General features: G+C 39.3%; 1 protein-coding gene across 1 annotated transcript in view; it reads left to right on the top strand.

Annotated features, from left to right (window-relative positions):
* Window positions 1–20,993, top strand: part of npr1a (natriuretic peptide receptor 1a) — a 127,547-nt gene that overhangs the window by 104,248 nt on the left and 2,306 nt on the right. Inside the window, exons 8-19 of the mRNA XM_055219623.2 lie at window positions 2,394–2,478; window positions 5,919–6,039; window positions 6,130–6,204; window positions 7,377–7,454; window positions 7,624–7,728; window positions 11,240–11,311; window positions 12,018–12,177; window positions 12,513–12,668; window positions 16,045–16,213; window positions 17,153–17,299; window positions 17,387–17,510; window positions 17,591–17,659. Coding sequence (XP_055075598.2) covers window positions 2,394–2,478; window positions 5,919–6,039; window positions 6,130–6,204; window positions 7,377–7,454; window positions 7,624–7,728; window positions 11,240–11,311; window positions 12,018–12,177; window positions 12,513–12,668; window positions 16,045–16,213; window positions 17,153–17,299; window positions 17,387–17,510; window positions 17,591–17,659 — 1,361 coding nt within the window. The remainder of the gene's footprint in view (window positions 1–2,393; window positions 2,479–5,918; window positions 6,040–6,129; window positions 6,205–7,376; window positions 7,455–7,623; window positions 7,729–11,239; window positions 11,312–12,017; window positions 12,178–12,512; window positions 12,669–16,044; window positions 16,214–17,152; window positions 17,300–17,386; window positions 17,511–17,590; window positions 17,660–20,993) is intronic.

The following is a 20,993-nucleotide window of genomic DNA, read 5'->3' as shown; positions in this document are numbered from 1 at the left end:
CAGGCAAACACATCCAAAGGGTAATCCAAAACGTAATCCAAATGAACAGGCAAGGGTCAAAACCATGAACAAGAATATCAAACAAGACAGTGACAAAATATAAACGCTTGGTAAGACAGGTGTTACACTGACAATACTTCGCAAAGTGACTGGGTGTGTGAACAGGCTTTATACAAGACAAAATGGTGAAGTTTGACATGGCATGATATCAAAATAAAAGACCAGAAATAAGACTTCAAAATAAAGACCCAAACAACAAAACACAAAACAAAACCATTACAGTTCCTTATAAAACGGTTAGTTCCAATCCTTGATTCTGATTGGTCAATAGGTGTGCTTTATTCACAATAAAACACTGCTATGACCGCTTCACCCAACGGTTCTATTTAATATCACTGCGCCCTTAGCAACACCCTTAGCAACACATAAACATATAATGAGACAAAGTCTGAGAACAGCTTGTTTCTTTTTATTTGAGCTTCCATGTTGTTGTTTGCATTCAGGGACTATTTTTTCTAGCGGAAGGAATGCTTTTATTAATTTAACTTCATGAAAGTTGCACTAATATTTTTTTTCCTTTAATATTGTGTGGTAACCGTTTTATAAAAGCGGTAGGGTACTCGAGGCAAGTGCTGTGTCGTGAATAAGTAACGGCTGAAGGGGTTGCAGGCACTCCGCTTCGCGTCGTGCCTAACAACGCCCTTCAGCCGTTACTTATTCACAGCACAGCCTCTCGTACCTTTTTGCTTAATTAAGCCTCATTCCCAGTAGCCGCAGTAATATTCCAGTTCTGGTTTGAATTTAAAAATTAAAATCAATAATGACATTAAAGGAATATTCAATTTTCTTTAAAAAAAAATCCAGATAATTTACTCACCACCATGTCATCCAAAATGTTGATGTCTTTCTTTGTTCAGTCCAGAAAAAAATTATGTTTTTTGAGGAAAACATTGCAGGATTTTTCTCATTTTAATGGACTTTAATAGAGCCCAACACTTAATACTTAACACGTAACAGTTTTTTTCAACGGACTTTCAAAGGACTATAAACGATCCCAAACGAGGCATAAGGGTCTTATATAGCGAAACGATTGACATTTTTGACAAGAAAAAAAAATGCACTTTTAACCACAACTTCTCGTCTAGATCCGGTCCAGCGCGACTTAACGTAAATGCGTAGTGACGTAGGGAGGTCACGTGTTACATATATAAAACGCACATTTGCGGACCATTGTAAACAATAAACTGACACAAAGACATTAATTAGTATCATTCCACACACAACAGCGTCGGAACGGTCCTCTTTCAACACACTTGTAAACACTGGGGCGGAGTTTCGTGTTCATCCTCTGTGACCTCTTGACGTCATGACGTATTGCGTGGGGTCACGCTGGCGCATCACGACCGGATCTAGACGAGAAGTTGTAGTTTAAAAGTGCACATTTTTTATGTTTCTTGTCAAAAATGACAATCGTTTCGCTAAATAAGACCCTTATGTCTCGTTTGGGATCGTTTGTGGTCCTTTGAAACTCCGTTGGAGAGACTGTTAAGTGTTGAGTTAAGTGTTAAGTGTTGGGCTCTGTTGGGGTCCATTGGAATGAGAGAAATCCTGGAATGTTTTCCTCAGGAAACGTAGTTTCTTCTCGACTGAACAAGGAAACAACGTTTTGGATGACATGGTGGTGAGTGAATTATCTAGATTTTTCTTTTAAGAAAATGGAATATTCCTTTAAGCAGTAGCAGAGTGACGCGATCTCATTGATTTCAATGGAAGCTTGCCGACTTCTAGCGACACGAGCGAAAATGATCGTTGGCGACCGGATGAGGCGTGTCCAGTCGCTCGACAAAGTTGAGAAAAGTTTAACTTTATACAAACCGACTACCAATGAGAGCGAAGCAGTGGAGTCAGGTACTGAAGTGTATGCTACTCATTTGTTTATGACAACCAGATTTAGAAACGCCCCCTAACGACCTCATTGAAAGAGACGAGCGATGCACAGAGACAAAGTCGCTTGTAATGTGAAGCGGCTTTAGGAAGATGAATACTCTCAATCCCACGCAGCGACCCACAAAAGCACCGCGAGAGCAACCCGAGAGCAAAGTGCTCCATATGCTTTCCAATCACTCCTGCAGCACCCTGTGCCACACGCTCCGCATGAAGTCGAACGCACTGACAGTGAGATAACTAATCACCATTCCCTTTTCAACATGACTTTGTGTTGTGAGTAACACATTGACTGACATTAGACTGAAAAGAAAAAAACTAAATAAATTATGAATATATTTTTTCTTTTCAGTCTTATTTTCAGTCTTATTTCATTATAAAGAATAACATAAATCTAAGCAAGCCATCCGTGAACTTCAGACATGAATGTTTTTTACTGTGTTCTTCAGAGACGGTCACCATGCACCAGATGGTCTCAATAGTGGTGTGCTTCATTTTCATCATCATCGTGACAGTCACAGTCTTCATCTACAGGTTAGTAAAGACCTGCACAGATTTACACAATTTGTACACCACGCAACACACCTACAAAGCTACAGTATTTACAGTGCTAGTGCACAGCATTGGGAATCAGTCCTGTTGATAACAGGATTGCTTTAGGTTTGTTGCACTTTTAAAACCTGGAACACTGCATGTCAGGTGTGGTTATACAGTATGAAGCTTTGGGCAATCTGGGTCTGATATTATATCCCTCTGTCTGTCTTTTTTCTCTATCTGTTCCTGATGTTTAATTAGGGAAATAACCACCAGGAAACGCAAGGAACATTCAGTACATACATCAACTCAGTCAAGACCTAAATAAAGGGTTTATTTGCTTTATATTAAGTGTAACTATGTATTCAGTAATTAACTGACTGAAATGAATATGAGTTCTGATATTGATATTATAGTATGTCGGACGGTTTACATATATCAGATAATACTAGATCAGTCCTGTCCATCAATGGGGCACATGGAGGCTGTGAGACACTTACCAAACATAAAGTATTATTCTTTTCTTTCCATTTCTTTTGTCATTACACTTACATTATAAAGAGCTTATAAAATATTAACTATGTTTTTTTCATTATTTTACTTAATGTGTGTATATACAGTATATTTACAAATACGTTAGCACTTCTGTTTTCTCATTGGCTACTCATTGAGGTTACATGTTTTTGTTCAAATATGCATATGTACTGTATATATAATGTAGGGCCCATTTTGGACTGTCAGCCTGTTATGCAAGTCATGACAGCTTGTGCATCAAAAACCTGGAAAGCATTTTTATCTATAAATGCATAAAAGCAATGTTACCAATTTGTATTGGAGTAATAAATGTATCCTTCAAGACAATCAATCGTATGATAAAATGTATCAGTGTTCTTACTGGTTAAAGTAAATGAATACAGCAATTTAGGATTTAAACATTTAAACATTTTTGTGATATAGTTTTTTCTACCAATCATACTACATAACAGCCCATTCTCGCTCCCCAGGGCGTCAGAGTCTGAAGCATGCTCAAACGCCCCAAGCGTCAGCATGAAGACGCGAAGGGCGCCCCCATGCGTCACCACACCGACGAAATGGGACCTCCGTTGCTTTCATGCTAATCCCTCAGCGTCGGATATAGACGAAAGGGAATCCCGGAGGGTGATGCCGTCGCGTTGTGCGACGATCGGCAGGATCATGCCGCTTCTGGACGGTAACTACTCAATTTTTGTTCCAAATTTTTTACCATTGTCGCTTGGGGTTGGGGTTAGAACGACTTTCTGTTACATAAAATTACATCCAAACCCAACTCTGGCCCTAACCCCAAGCGACAATGGTTTAAAAATCAGAAGACACAAAATATAAACCAATACAGACATCCTAACCCAAACTCGAACTCTAACCCCAAGCAACAGTGGCTTAAAAATCAGAAGACAAAAAGTATAAACAAACTGACATCCAAACCTAACCCCAACCCCAAGCGACAATGGTTTAAAAATTGGAAAAAAAGTGAGTAGTTACCGTCCAGAAGCGGCATGATCCTGCCGGTCGTCGCGTGGTGTGACGGCGTCGCCTTCCGGGATTCCCTTTCGTCTGTGTCCGACGCTGAGGGATTAGCATGAAAGCAACGGAGTTCCCATTTCGTCGATATAGTGACGCATAGGGGCACCCTTCGTGTCTTCATACTGACGCTGAAGGCGTTTGAACATGCTTCAGATTTTGACGCCTTGGAAAGTGAGAATGTGTTGCACATAATGTAAAGAACATTATGTGAAAATATAACCTTGGTTCTTTAATCTTTAATATTGACTGAGTAAGGTCATGTCAAAGATTGAAAACAATGTTTAAAATCAAACTTTAATGCTTCTAATCTCATGATTTCACAGAGAGGATCATATATGAATAGATGAATACAATTGTGTTTCTAACGTTTTTTGAATTCCCATATGCTTTAGTCATTATATGATAATACTCCTGAAAATGTCAATAATAAAGATTTAATATTACTATTACTATTTAATATTAAGGGTTCTTCTGAAGGACATTAAATGGCTTTTTACTACAGCGGGGAAAATAAGTATTTGACACATTAGCATTTTTATGAGTAAGAAGATTTCTAAGTGGGCTATTGACACAAAATGTAGCCATCAAGCCAAATATTGAATTCATACAAAGAAATCAGAACATTTAAGTATAAAAGTTGAGTCATAATAAATAAAGTGAAATGACACAGGCAATAAGTATTAAACACATGAAGAGAACAAAGTGCAAAATGGCATAGAAAGCCAGGAGATCACCTGAAATCTGTCAGTATTGAGAAAGAAACCCTGCCCCCTATTAGTACTAATTGATATCAGCTCCTTTAATCCTAATTGATGGCCTATAAAAGCTTTTCATTACCCAGGAAGCACACGGGAAAGACTTCATGATGGGTAAAAGCAAATAAGTCTCTCAAGATCTTCGTAAACTTATCGTTGAATGGGGGAATGGTTGTAGGTGCATTTTCAGAATGCCAAATGTTTCTGTGAGCACTGTGGGGGCCATTATCAGGAAATGGAAAGAGCATCAGTTCACCATAAACCGGCCATGATCAGGTGCTCCACGTAAGATCCCTGTTCGAGAAGTCCAAAGGATAATCAGGAGAGTTCTCCAAGAGCCAAGAACCACTAGGGCAGAACTCCAGGAAGACCTTGCATCAGAAAGAAAACTATAAGCAATGCGCTAAACTTCCATGGCATCCATGCAAGCTCACCATGCAAGACTCCATTCCTGAACAAAAAGAATGTTAAGACTCTGTTAAAGTTTGCGAAAGAGCATTTGTAGAGAAGCCTGTGGATTATTGGGAGACTATAGTATGGTCAGATGAAAGCAAAATTGAGCTTTTTGGCAGTCATTCTACACATCATGTTTGGAGAAGAATTGGCACTGCCCACCACCCCAATAACACCATACCAACAGTTAAGATTGGGGGTGGAAGCATCATGGTTTGGGGCTGCTTTCCAGCAAGAGGTACTGGCAGGATGAATGGAGAAATGTACTGGGACATTCTGGATAAAAATCTGCTGCCATCTACCAGAAAGTTGAAAATGAAAAGAGGGTGGACAAACACAAGGCCAAGGAATTTAAAATTCAAGTTGCTTGAATGGCCCAGTCAATCACCTGACCTTTTGAGTACATAAGTTCAATAAAATCAACATGCAATAGCGACACACATATCACACTGATTTTAATAATATAAAATAGTATATTTTACTTTGGGTCCATTGTTTTTTTTTCTGTACTTCCTCTTATTATTGCCCTTTTCCTGTAATGCTTTCTCCCCATTGCACCCCACCTCCCATTGTTTTTTCCTCTGCTTATTTATACCTCTATTTCTCTCTCTCTCTCTCTCTCTCTTATTCTCTCTTTTCCTCCCTCTCTGTCTCTCGCTCCTTGTTCATCAGGAAACTGAAGCTGGAAAACGAGCTGGCCGCTCAGCTGTGGCGGGTACATTGGGAGGACATACAAATGAGTAACATAGAAAAGAGCCTGCGTAGAGCCTGCAGCAGACTCACCATGTCACTGGTGAGAGAAGACAAACATTTCATTTTCAATAGTATTACGATACGAGTGTTTTACCTAAACATACTCATGTCTTAATCATACTGCTTGCAGAGGGGCTCTAACTATGGCTCACTGCTGACCATGGAAGGAAACTTTCAGATCTACGCAAAAACCGGCTACTATAAGGTACTACATGTTCCTGTGGCTCACTTGGTACACTCTCAGAAAAGGTACAAAAGCTGTCACTGGGGCAATACCCAAATAGGACATTTGTACCTAAAGAGTGCCTTGGGCCTTTTGAAAAATAGATAGGGTACACAGCCCAGTCACATGAAATTACGTACCTAGTCACACAATTTTTTTTGTCATGATACTGTCACGAATTTCCGCGTTTTTTGTGATCACAAGTTTCTGTTTATGTGTCATTATTACATATTGGTTACTCAACTGTTTAGTCCTATTTTCTTACCATTGTCACTTTGGTTTAGGGTTAGATTTACATAAAATGACATCCTTACCCAAATCTAACCCTAACGCCAGGTGACAATGGTTTAAAAATCAGAAAATATAAAAAATAAATCAGAAAAAATTGTATAAACCAATTTTTAAAGTGCGAAGCGACAACGGTTTGAAAATAGGAAAAACAGTTGAGTAACCAATACATGATAATGACACATAAACAGAAATTTGTGATAGGATCACGAAAAAACATGGAAATTCGTGACAATATCACGAAAAATATTTTAAAAATTACGTGACTATAGGTACATAATTTCGTGAGACTGGGTAGGGGTACGTACACGATAATGTGGGTTGCTAACATTGAGCTATTTTTTTTTGTGATGTATATTGCAATATGTGCAAAACTGGACCAGAAAAGCTCTGTTTACCTACTGCCCTCCATTTCTTATAAAGCATTCAGATTTTTTCACAGATATCTGTGATTTCTTTCTGCTATTTCAAACCATCCTCATATAGTGTTCGACAAAGTTGTCCGAAATAATTTTTCTTTTGGAAAAATGTTCTGCAATGTAACTACTGCAGATTCACAATCGAAATCAATGCTGAAACAATAAAGCAGAAGGTCTAATCTCTATACCAGCATTAAAGACATGTGTGTCATACGCCCGTCAGGTTTCTCTCCAATTAAACAGGATCCGAGACCACAAACTCAATTCATGTCCACACGTCATCATTCCCTATTCATTTGGATGGCGCTTAATTAGCGCATTATGTTGCTCTTGTCTTGTCTGAACCAATGAGGCGTTTTTAGTCCTTCTCTAAAGATCTCCAACTCTTTGCTGAAGCTCACAACAGCAATCAGGCCGAAACTAATGTGGCTGATGTCTCTTTTCCAGGGAAACATAACGGCCATTAAGTATGTCAACAAGAAACGCATCGAGCTCACCAGGAAAGTGCTGTTTGAACTCAAACACGTAAGTGTGCGTCCGTGCCCTTTCTGCCTTTTGCCAGGTGCCTTCATCATAATTACGTTTATATGATGTTCTTCTGGGAGATATTAATAGCTCGGGTGTGATGGAAACGAGAAGCTAACCTAACCCTCCCCCCTGCTACTCTGTTCTTCCTCCACTTCTCGTATTATAGATGCGTGACGTTCAGAACGAGCACCTGACGCGCTTCATAGGCTCCTGCATAGACCCACCCAACATCTGCATCCTGACTGAGTACTGCCCACGGGGAAGCCTGCAGGTGAACATACGACATTCATGTATTTTTTCAAAATTCGCAAAAAAGAAAAACAAACAAATGCCAATTAGGTGTGTTTCCATCAAGTTGTTTGAGCGAATGACGGTGGTATTGGTAACCTAGTAACCAATAGTAAATAAATTAAGATACGCTTTGAAAATGGACACAGGACTGCATTTAGTTACCATTTGGCAAGTTATACATTTCTAGCAGTGAACGTTTGTAATTGCCAAACTTAAACCAACACTATGCTCCGATAAAACAACATAAATTAGACAGTTTAAGAAAAAAATCTGCGCTTCTAGCTCCATCTAGAGCCTGTTACTTGTTTTGCAAAAATCCTCCGCTCCCGGTTCATTTGGTCCAATCAGCGCAGGCCGGTTCATTTGGTCCAATCAGCGCAGGGCTGTGTAAAATATGCCTGTCAATCACAGTTCCTGCACGCTCCACAGATCCCCCCTCCCCCTTGCGCCCGTTACAATAGCTGTGTCCCAATTCAAGGGCTGCGACCTTATAAGCATGGGACCTTAAAGATGAGCACTCGGTCTTTCAAGGTGGCAGCCTCAGAACTGAAATGAGATGGTCTAACCTTCGGACGACCCATAATTGGCGTCACCTGCTGCACGCGCCTGTCAGCAGGACATAGCGGAAACGTTTCTGACTTGTTAAAATAAATATGAAATCAGAAAAATATTAATTTAGTTTAGAAAATATGACACGTTGATGTAGATTAAACTATTCAACAGTATATTAAATTAATCAACCTTAGAAATATATGCATCATAAAAATAATATTATTAACCAAAAACATAACTTATAATAGTAAAACAGTGACAAGAATGTTTTGATAAATACACACTTTTATTTAATGAAGGTTTTAATTGTTTATTTTAGAATATCCAGCCGTTATATGCAGCCGTTGCAGGCGCGCAATGAATCTTGGGGTATCCTCGGCTGTTAAGGATCCATTCGTTCTATCCTTAACATTGCGGAGAAATGTGGAAGCATTTTGAGGCTTCATTCTAAGCATCCTTTGAATTGGGACGTTCAAGTCGCGCTACTGTGACGCAATCGGTCTTAAAATACGTCCTTAGAAGGTTGCAGCCTTTGAATTGGGCCAATATCACATGCATCCGCCTGAAATTCACAGGTGTGTTGGATTAAACGCAGAGAACATTCACTAACAAACTCCCTATTCCTCGGTTAACAACCAGAGCTAGGAAAACAACCAGTGAAAACAAGGAAACAAAGATAGAAAGAGGCCGTGCCCGTAATAAAACTAGCATTAAGATCGGACCGGCATTTGAAATGTGGATGAATCTACGAGATTTTAAAAGGTTCAAGCTGGATGCAGAGCTTGCCACATTTCTTCTCGACAAGTAATAGTGCTTTGTCAACCATTGATTGTATTTCTGAGTGTTATGTAAGTAATCAAAGTATTCTTGCTAAGTATGCGTTCACAATAATACTGGTGCACACGCACTGACGAGGACGAGCTCGAAGGGACGTTGCTCGGTGGTAGTGGGCGAGGGGCATGAAATTGTAAACATTTAAAATCAGCTCAATCCTCCAGAGTTGCGACGGCAGCTTTAATGCTGTGCACAAAAGAAGAAATGCAGCATTTTTGATGCAGGCACTAGCAGCAAGGGCATTACGATGACGTTGATCCCCATATATGGTAAAGACAACGTCAGCGGAAACAGCTAGATGATCAGTCTCGTGGGTTTAATGTCTGAATTTATTAAGGCAAATGCGTTTACACCTCCTGGTTTTACTCTTTATAGCATAAGTCAAAAACCACCTCAAGCGAGCGTAAAATGTTTTTTGCGAATTAAGGGACTTTTTATTTGAAATTTGGCGTTTTCATTACTCGTTTTCTATGAGATACTTTAAAATGTGCATTAAATCAGGCTGATGGAAACCCAGCTTCTGTGAGGAACCTTTTTAGTAACAAGTGCCTATTTTCAAGAGTGTAGATCTATAAATAGCGTGTGTATGTCATGCTGACATGCAAGAGTATTGTGGTAATGTTGTACTTGGTAATAATAACATGAACACATAAATGCTTTTTTTTAAACAGAAGAAGCATCATAAAATATTTAAGGTACATGGTTCCCACGGGTCCTTAAAATCCTTGAAAGTTTTTGAGAAAATTCAAGGCTCTGGGAAGTTTTTGAAAATATACATACATAGATACAGGTCATTGAAAGTTTTCTGGGGACAAAAATCCATTATTTCCTGTGTAGTGTAGGATAATATCATTAAAATTCTAGACTTTTTAAGCACACATGTGCTAAACTGTTCACTTTAAATGCTTTTATCTTCTGTATGCGAATGTTGATACCAAAATGCCTTTTTGCATAGTTGTGTTTGACACATGAAAACGTCTCGGGTTACGTATGTAACTGTTGTTCCCTTAGAAGGGAACGAGACGCTGCGTCTCCCTTGCCATACTTTCTGCGTCCCTGTAACACCGTCTTTGGCAATATTTCAGATAGCTATATACTTCCTGGCTCCCGCGTCTTTGTTGTTAAGCCTCACCATTGGTTGAATTTGATATACACATTCAGATGCACTTATCTTTGGAGACTTCCCCAAAGTGTCACCGCAGTGACGCAGCACCAGTTCCCTCAAAAGGGAACTGTAACAATGTATCTTTAAAGGTAAAACAATGTAACCTTCCTCTCACTTGAAATGTATTCCCGCATTTAGTCCTTGAATTTAAGGGTATCGGACCCGGAAAGTCCTTAAAAGGTTATTGAATTTGAAGTTAACTAAGGTGTGGGAACCCTGAAGGTAACTTACCCCGTGATCATACCTGAATTTGCGAGATCTTGTGTCATGATCTGGGCTGGTCCAGCAAAACGTCATAATTTAACGTCATAATGGGCGGAGACAGAACTAGATGTCGCGCGATCATCACGTCAATTTGCGAGACCTCATGGGTCCTCGTCACTTCAGCACGCAGTCGCTCTGCAACAAATTCGCAGTTGGTGGAAATCCAGCGTTAGTGACGATCTACCTGATATCTGCTTCAGTCCAGTTTGCAGACATTGCCTGTTGTGGTATACAGGTATTTTCTGGGACCAAAGTGCTGTGTGAATGAGGTTTTAGTAAATGCGACACAAACAAACACACAACAGGAGCAATGGAGCATGTAGATGGAATGGTGTTTGTGATTTTCAGCATGTTGATGTTTTTCACTGCTATAAAGGGAGTTTGGGAACTCGTACAACAAGTGCAGATGACAACTTCACTTGGTTTGCTTGGCGGCGCACAAGGGTAAGCTAATCTTGCAATTAGCAATGACGCCCCCCAAAAGTGAGCTGTACCGAGCCGTACTATGCAGTGGAAAAGTGCTGTCCCAACATAATCACACAGCCAAAACAGACGAAAAATACAAAGCGGTCATTGTTACAGAAACCACACATGTCAATAACACATTTTATTATGAGTAAATTTAATTGATATATGTCTTTTTAAATGTGTGTGTGTTTGTGCATGTGACCTGTAGGATCTTATGGAAAGTGAGGGAATCACTCTTGACTGGATGTTTCGGTATTCTCTGATCAATGACATTGTTAAGGTGAGAAAGTCTTATCAGAAATTCTTATATTGTGAGTGAATCTCATATGTCTTGCTGTAATAAAGCCATTTCTCTGTTTTAAATTTCTATTGAATTTCTTAAAGTTCAATATTAAATGTGTTATTAACCACCCAGACAAATCTGAATTATTAATAAAAGCTCCAAGTCAATAAAATAAATTATTAAAATCTTGGAAAAATAGGCAGCATTTCTGCTTTCAAACACTGGGGGTGTGTCCACTTTTGGCACCGAAACCACACCGACTCGCAAGAAAGCTACCGTATCTCTCAATTGTCAAATACAGCTACAACCTGAATGGATGCTTGCATTGTGTTAGGTGCTCATTTAAGCCCCGCCCAAATAATCATGAACACAGAAAAACTGTTTAATGGTGTAACTCCACAATTCAGTTCTACACAGTTCACGGTATTCGTAACGTGTTTCAGCAATACATTTATAATATGTTTAGAAATAATTCTCTGAAATGACTTTAACATTTTTTTTTGTCAGATTTTATTGTGACACTTTATAGAGGTGATTTTAAGAAATGCATTTTATATTTAAAGTCAATTGTAAAATAAAAAAAAACCACATGAAAGATGTGGTTGACAGCAGTGTCAAAAGAGTCTAATATTTGTGCTCTTGTTGGTAAATATGATGCATGCTGTCATATGCCTTTGTAAGAGTGTCATCTCTCCGCGCTCAGGGAATGGCGTTCCTTCACAACAGTGTCATCATTTCCCACGGCAATCTGAAGTCTTCCAACTGCGTGGTAGACAGCCGCTTTGTGCTAAAGATTACGGATTACGGTCTGGAAAGTTTCCGCAAAGAAAGCTACTTGGAAGACACGTACGCCTACTACGCACGTGAGTACTGGTGGCTTTAAACAACACATACATGGTCAAAAAAATAAAGTATTTTTCCCGTCAGTGAGGTGGTACCCTCAAAAGCTCATTTTTGTACATTTATGAGTATACAACACATTGAAATGTTGTACCTTTTGGTTAATCATTAAGGTCCAGTCATGTAAAAAAAAGATATAACATTGTATTATGTTTAGTGTACCTGTAAAGGTACAAAACGTAAATTTAGGGTACCACCCTAGTGACAGAAAAGGTACAGTTATAAACCTTTTTTCCTGACAGCGTAGATATGCAGATACGTAAACGTTTCGAAGTAACATCATGGTCTGTGTTTGTAGGTAAGCTTTGGACGGCCCCTGAGCTCCTTCGTGCTGAAAGCCCACCTCCATGTGGAACACAAAAGGGAGACGTGTACAGCTTTGGCATTATCCTGCAGGAACTCGCCCTACTGAAGGGCGTCTTTTACCTTGAGGGACCTTCTCATAGCCCCAAAGGTCAGAGGTCACACATAACTGCATCAAATATGTTTTAAAATCCAAAACAATTCACCTTTTGAAACATAAAAGATGATATTTTACAGAATCTCTAAGCTGTTCTTTTAAAATCAAACTTATCTTATAATTAGATAATGAGACTTTAGGCTGAAATTCACAGACAGGGTCAGATATGTGAATATTGCAGCTTAGCAAGTGCAGGTGTTGTTACCTCATTATGCTTTCTCATTCGAAATTTGACGTGAATCATAAATGCATTTCCTTTGGTGTATAAGTGTGTATTAGTACATGTTAACGATATGCAAAAGGTACAAACCCCAAAGTAAACTATGAAGTGAGTTATTTGTCTCCAATGTAATCTCTTTTCTTGGACAACAACAAACACACAGATTGTAGGCAACAGTTTACTTGCTGGGATTGGTGATGTAGACAAGACCGACATTATCATAATTCCTCCCGCTTCAGACTCACAGCCTGTAAGTTACCTCCTGTTAGCATTGCATTGTGACCGAATCTTTCAAACATGGTAAGGAGCGTCAAATTCAGGCCAATCAGAATTTACAGGTTAGCTGGCCAATCAGGGACAGAGAGCATTTCAGATCCATGCGTTTCAGGAGGGGAGTGAAATCTGGAGCTACAAAAATGTACGTTATGTGGAAAATAATGTGTTTTTTTTAACCATAAACCACGCAAACACATTGTATTATACCAAATACACAAAATAACGTTTTTTAGCATTGAAATAGGTGCTCTTTAAAAAAATGTGTTTGTGTTATAATGATTGTGCAGCTAATCACACTAATACTATGCATCACTTTTCTAAGGCTCTTTTCTTTTAATATTTTATATATGGTGCAGACGCAATTTCCGTGACCCATGTTGGAATCCCGGCTTGAGATATGATTGCATTAAAAATAATTACCACAACATGAGTTTTATCTGGAGTTGTGCCAGCTCTACAGGGAGTCAGAGGCAGTAATGAGAGAATACCAGACATACAGTCATTATCAGGTCCCACTGTGAGCAGGAGACAAACATATGGGACCATAATGTGGGAAGAGTAATTAAAATAAAGATTAGAATGAGCGGACGAGTAAATGAATAAGCCATGACTGGCAATGTGTTACAGGGACTGTACCATAGTTAAAGGGGTCATGTTGTCTTTGGATTCATGTTGTCTTTGGACCTGAATGAGGTTTTGTTATTGGTTTCGGGCCACCGATCAGCCATAACATTATGACCACTTGCCTAATATTGTAGGTCCCCCTTTTGCCACCAAACAGCTCTGACCCATTCCTCAAATCATTCCAGAACCATTTTTGATTTGTGGCCGGGCACATTATCCTACTGAAAGATGCCAGTGCTATCAGGGAATACCGTTTAATGAAAGGGTGTACATCAGGGCTATTCAACTGGCGGCCCGTGGGCCAAGTGCGGCCCGCCAATCATCTTTATCCGGCCCACCGGTCACCTTTGGCCGTTTCTCGGTCGGAGGGCTGCAGCCTCCGGGGGTCGCATGTGCAGACTGCATACATCATCAAGTTTAAGTTAACTGAGCATTACATTCACAAATCATAAGTATATTACAAAAATTCACGATTAACTAAGAATAATAGTCAACTTTATAATTGTTAAAATTCTGAAATAAGACTTAATGACGTATGCAGCCTGGAAATGCGACCTCCGGAGGCTGCAGCCTTATTGAGAAACGACCATAGTCTGATTTAAATTCAGCGTGGTTACTTTTACCTTTCCACTGTACAAGACAACACAGAAAGGGGCTGTGTGGGGTGCCAACCATCTACGGGTGCGTAATTATCTGATCCAGTTCGAGCTTTGGATGCTTTAAAGAAAATAAACTTATGCGACTACACCGCATGTGACGCGGCGACCGGAAGTGATGTATTTCGGTGTGTTCCAATCAAAACTGTGTGCGAAATTAAAATTATTAATTATTTTTTGTTTTACTTTATCAGTAACACTTGAATACTTTAATTACTGGTAAGTAAATTATTAAGTATACATATATTCGTAGATTAAAGGTTCTCTCCCATGACAGATTTACGATTAAACTACATTTTCATTACGACTGCCACTAGGGGACGAACTCCCAACAGTTATATCTGTATGTAATGTACAACGGAAAGGCTGTTTAGCCTATATATCTATAAAATATTAAAAAAGAAAACATGTAGTGCAATTTTAGTCATTAGGAGAAGACTGGCTATATGTTGTGAATACTTGACATGTAACAATTAATGAAAGTAAAAACAGTTATAAAATATGTTTAGGAGTGTTGATCTTTTAATTTACACTTTTATTATTAACATGTTAAACAGCAATTGTTTTTAAATATTAATAAAGAAAATATGAGTTTTCAGTATTTCAAAGGCTTTTAAATTTCTTTTTTTTTTAAATGCATGTTTTTAATATGTTTTTTCAAATATACTACAACAAAAGTAACAAAATCGACAACAACACACACACATATATGGTAAAAGTAAAACATATATCAAAAGTAACTATAGGGGTAAAAGTTTGGCCCGCGTCATATTTACAATTTTAAAATCTGGCCCCTGAAGAAAAGTAGTTGAAGACCCCTGGTGTACATGGTCTGCAACAATGCTTAGGTAGGGGTACATGTCAAAGTAAAATCCACATGAATGGCACGACCCAAGGATTCCCGGCAGAATTTTTCCCTAAAGCATCACATTGCCTCCTCCGGCTTGCCTTCTTCCCATAGTGCATCCGCACAACCACGTGATTTAACAGACAATGTGATTTATCAGACCAGGCCACCTTCTTTCATTACTCTATGGTCCAGTTCTGATGCTCAGGTGCCCATTGTAGGCGCTTTCGGCAGTGGCCGGGGTCAGCATGGGCACCCTGACTCATCTATGACAACTCGGAGGTATCGTAAACCGGAAGTGCACATTAAATAGCATGAGCTTAGTCATATAGCGTTTACTTCAAGATGCAAAATATACATTAGCAGGCTATGTTAATCATAAATGATTTGGGACAAATAAAATGTTATTTAATGTTAAACTATTTGAGTGGCGCGACAGGGAATTGAGCAACTTCCTTAGTCACAGCTGGGCAGCGCGGACAGGTGCCACCGGTGTGCGTATACTCATAGAAAACAATGTGTTTGATTTTTTTAGAACGGCGCTGAGCTGGGCGGCCGGTGTGCGATCCCCTGTACTGTTTCCAATGCTATATGTGTCTAACTCCAAATGTGTGAGAGTACAAGTAAAAATACTGCATTTATCTAATTTAATAGTTGTAGCTTAACAATTTGAGGAAAATGTTGAGAATGTTCATTAAAGCATTAAAGATTTGATTTATTAAAGATAAACTGTTAATGTGTTTTTAGAGATCATTGAGCGTGTATCAGAGGGCCAGTGGCCATACCTGCGACCGATGCTGTGTCCCCAGAGCCACAGTGAAGAGATGGGTCAGCTGATGCAGCGATGCTGGTCCGAAGATGTCAACGAGAGACCGGAATTCAACCAGATTAAAGTTCTGCTCCGCAAGAACAACCGGTACCTCACACATAGCTATTAAAGGACAAGTTCGGTTTTTTACACTTAAAGCCCTGTTTTCAGATTGTTTATGATGCTGGCCCGAAAATTTTCGGTTTCTGTTGTATCACCCACTACCTCTACAATTGCTGCATAGGTGCACTAGAACAATCCTCCCTAAAATGCATTAAACTTTCGTTTACAAAGACGTGAAACTCAGCGAGTGGTCAGGGGTGTTCACTGATATGCACACACAAAAATCGCTGCAAAAGATGCTTTCCAACAGCTGTTTTAGCATTTGTTGTAATCTTGAGGACCTATTTTTTCAAACGCCTCACACCCGTACATTCTTCTGTTAAGAGCTTGAATAATAGACACTCCAGCCCAGTTGGTGGCGATAATCCGCCTTTGCCAATTGCAAGAATACAAACAAGGTTCCCCGCGGCGGAGTAATACCGTACCTCACAGCACATCTAATACAAGTCAATGGAGTTGGACAAAAACTACGATAAAACCTGTTGGAAAGCATCTTTTGCAGCGATTTTTGTGTGAACATATCAGTGAACACCCCTGACCACTCGCTGAGTTTCATGTCTTTGTAAACAAAAGTTTAATGCATTTTAGGAAGGATTGTTCCAGTGCACCTATACAGGCATTGTAGAGGTGGGAGGTCATACAACAAACACCCGAAAATTCTCGGGGCAGCCGCATATGTCCAAATTTCAGTCAAAACCGTTCTATTTCATCATAAACAATCTGAAAACAGGGCTGTAAGTGTAAAATACCGAACTTGTCCTTTAAGACCTCATATGCCAAGGAATTGACTTTATGCATTTAGCACATGCTTTTATTCAAAGTAACTCACAATGCATTTAAGGTATGGATGGTATGAATGTGTGTTTCTTGGGATTGAGCCCAGGTTCACTAAACCTAAAGACATCTTTTGCGTTTGCCCAACAGTGGGTATGGATCTAACATCCTGGATAACCTCCTGTCTCGTATGGAGCAGTACGCCAATAACCTGGAGGAGCTGGTGGAGGAGAGGACGCAGGCGTACCATGAAGAGAAACGTAAAGCTGAAGCTCTGCTCTATCAGATTCTCCCACAGTAAGTCCAGACACACATTATCTCTAGTTTTAATGACATTTTTAATGTCCATGCCCTTTCTCAAACTCTTTGTGTATTGTGTTCCAGTTCAGTGGCGGAGCAGCTCAAGCGTGGTGAGATGGTCCAGGCTGAAGCCTTTGACTCGGTCACCATCTATTTCAGTGACATTGTGGGCTTCACTGCCTTGTCAGCTGAGAGCACGCCAATGCAGGTCAACAGGGCTCATTTACTAAACGCTCTTTGAGCAGACACACTGAATACTTAGTTAAAACAGATTATCTATTGCAACAGGTGGTGACGCTGCTCAATGATCTCTACACTTGCTTTGATGCCATCATCGACAATTTTGACGTCTACAAGGTAATTAGGGACAGTCTTTATCTTTACTAGCTATTCAGTGACACAGTCACTCCTGTAATGCTGAATGCATGTTCTCTCAAAATGAACTGTCTGATTTTGATTGGCCAGTCGCAACATTTACATGTTTGTTATTCCCATATAACAATTGCTGAAAACTAATGTCATGAGCAGGGGAGGACAGAACCCAAGCACAGACAGCTCTCAACCAAAAATACTTTTATTATATAACAAAAACACCCTTGAGGGGGTAAACAAGGCAAGAATACAACTGATAATATGTCAGGGCAAAACCAGGCAGGACCCATGACGGTGTCGAGCGGGACACACACAATGATCCGACACCATCAAAAGCGATGGCTTTAAATAGGGAAGAACTAAACTAGGGAACGAGGACACGGAGGTGAAGAGTGTAAACTTATAAAGAATAATTAACAGGAACACAGGGGCGGGGCTAAGACTAGTGATAGGAGAGCACAACGCACACAAAAACACAAGCCACGTGACTCTCCACACAAAAACAAGACAACAGTGAAGGCTGTCATGACCCTGGCACACAAAACAAAGATATGCAAAGCTGACAGGATCATGACAACTAATGACACATGGTAACCCGGATGCTGCAATTTATTTTGAAAGGTACAATTTAATATTACACAAAATTAAATATAAATATGTATTTTAATAACATTATATTTACAAATGAGTAACCAAATAGTGTGTTCGTGACATTTGAATGTCTTGTCTTATCTTAAAACCGAAATTAAACATGTTTTCCTTGCGGATGGTCTGTATTAGTTAAAAATCAGCTAATAAAATATTTCAAAGAAATATTTAATGTTCCTTATCTTACTTATGAGGTAAACAGCCGTGCTATAAGTTGGATCATGAACAAGAAAAAAAATGTTTAAAAAATGCTAAAAAAAATGCCCTAGCTGTCACTGGGGTGGTACCAGGGGCGGAGTGGGACCAAAAAAATCTACCGGGAAATTTCGTATACCACCGGCCCTCCGTGGTAAAAAATGTCTCGTAGCCTATTTGTAGTAAAACTAGGGTAATACAAATCGTAATCAATTTGCCCAAAAAAAAAAAACATTTTCATAATATTAATAAAATCATTTAATCATGGCTAATTTTCCTAAATGAGTAACTATACAAAATGATACCTGGTTGAAAGACGGAGATGCGCGCCTCAATCAGCTATTACATAACAGAGCGAGACCAGAGATGAAGGTGCTCATAAACTGAGTAATATGGAATAATTTGTGCATCTTTGAATAACTGTAAGAATATTTCCTTTAAAGATAATTTTTGTCATATAAAGTTTTGAGAGATAATAATGTTTTTTCCACGGTTATTGCTTATTTATTTTAACGTGTTTGGCGCATTACCTCAGAGTTTATTTCAGTAATATTCCTTTTTTCCCGCTAATAATAATACAATTTACATGCCAATCCTGCTTCCTTGTCTTTTTATTCATTTCATTATGCTGTCATATTAAGTTATGTGGATATTTAATGGCATATGAGACGTGCATTGCCGTTATATTATCTCGTCTAATATTCAAATCATATCCGGAATAATGTGTGCATCTTTGAATAACTGTAAGAATACAGTTCATTTGAAAATATTTTTTGTCAAAGAAATGTCCCGACTCTCCCGATGGCCACTCCGCTACTGGGTGGTACCCCTTCAACAAGTACACATCTAGTCCAAAAGAGTTCATAATATAATAGTACCTCAGGTACATACTGGTAACAAATGTATACATACAGTGAGGAAAAAAGTATTTGAACACCCTGCTATTTTGCAAGTTCTCCCACTTAGAAATCGTGGAGGGGTCTGAAATTGTCATCAAAGGTGCATGTCCACTGTGAGAGACATAATCTAAAAAAATTCCAGAAATCACAATGTATGATTTTTTAACTATTTATTTGTATGATACAGCTGCAAATAAATATTTGAACACCTGAGAAAGTCAATGTTAATATTTGGTACAGTAGCCTTTGTTTGCAATTACAGAGGTCAAACATTTCCTGGAGTTTTTCACCAGGTTTACACACACTGCAGGAGGGATTTTGGCCCACTCCTCCACATGTTGGGTTTAGGTCTGGAGACTGGCAAGCCACACCAGAACCTTGATATGCTTCTTACAGAGCTACTCCTTGGTTATCCTGGCTGTGTACTTCGAGTCATTGTCATGTTGGAAGACCCAGCCTCGACCCATCTTCAATGCTCTAACTGAGGGAAGGAGGTTGTTTCCCAAAAACACGTTTAGTGGAATTATGACCAAAAAGTTTTATTTTGGCCTCATCTGACCACATGACTTTCTCCCATGACTCCTCTGGATCATCCAAGTAGTCATTGGCAAACTTAAGATGGACCTGGACATGTGCTGGTTTAAGCAGGGGAACCTTCTGTGCCATGCATGATTTCAAACCATGACGTCTTAGTGTATTACCAACAGTAACCTTGGAAACGGTGGTCCCAGCTCTTTTCAGGTCATTGACCAGCTCCTCCCGTGTAGTTCTGGGCTGATTTCTCACCTTTCTTAGGATCATTGAGACCCCACGAGGTGAGATCTTGCATGGAGCGCCAGTCCAGGAGGAGATTGACAGTCGTGTTTAGCTTCTTCCATTATCTAATGATTGCTCCAACAGTGGACCTTTTTTCACCAAGCTGCTTGACAATTTGCAGCCTTGTGGAGGTATACAATTTTGTCTCTAGTGTCTTTGGGCAGCTTTTTGATCTTGGCCATGTTAGTAGTTGGATTCTTACTGATTGTATGGGGTGGACAGGTGTCTTTATGCAGTTAACAACCTCAAACAGGTGCATCTAATTTAGGATAATAAATGGAGTGGAGGTGGACATTTTAAAGGCAGACTAACAGGTCTTTGAGGGTCAGAATTCTAGCTGATAGACAGGTGTTCAAATACTTATTTCAAGCTGTATCATACAAATAAATAAAAAATCATACATTGTGATTTCTGGATTTTTTTTTAGATTATGTCTCACACAGTGGACATGCACATACGATGACAATTTCAGACCCCTCCATGATTTCTAAGTGGGAGAACTTGCAAAATAGCAGTGTGTTCAAATACTTTTTTCCTTACTTCTATACGTACATTAATTAGCACCTTTTTAAAAGATACTGCCTCAGTGACCACTTTGGACCATTTTTTGACAATTTGTGTATCAAAATGCAAAAATAAACATTTGTTTACACATAATAACGCTGATTTTTAGTCTCTAGCATCAGCTTTTTATTTCCATCCTGTTAAAATCTAGCTTTTTTCTTGTCATTTTGTAGGCCTATGTAGTCAATATACAATTC

This window comes from Misgurnus anguillicaudatus, chromosome 20 (assembly GCF_027580225.2).
Source record: "Misgurnus anguillicaudatus chromosome 20, ASM2758022v2, whole genome shotgun sequence".
NCBI lineage: Eukaryota > Metazoa > Chordata > Actinopteri > Cypriniformes > Cobitidae > Misgurnus > Misgurnus anguillicaudatus.
Note: the sequence above shows the minus strand (reverse complement) of the source record. Positions and strands in the feature narration are given on the sequence as shown.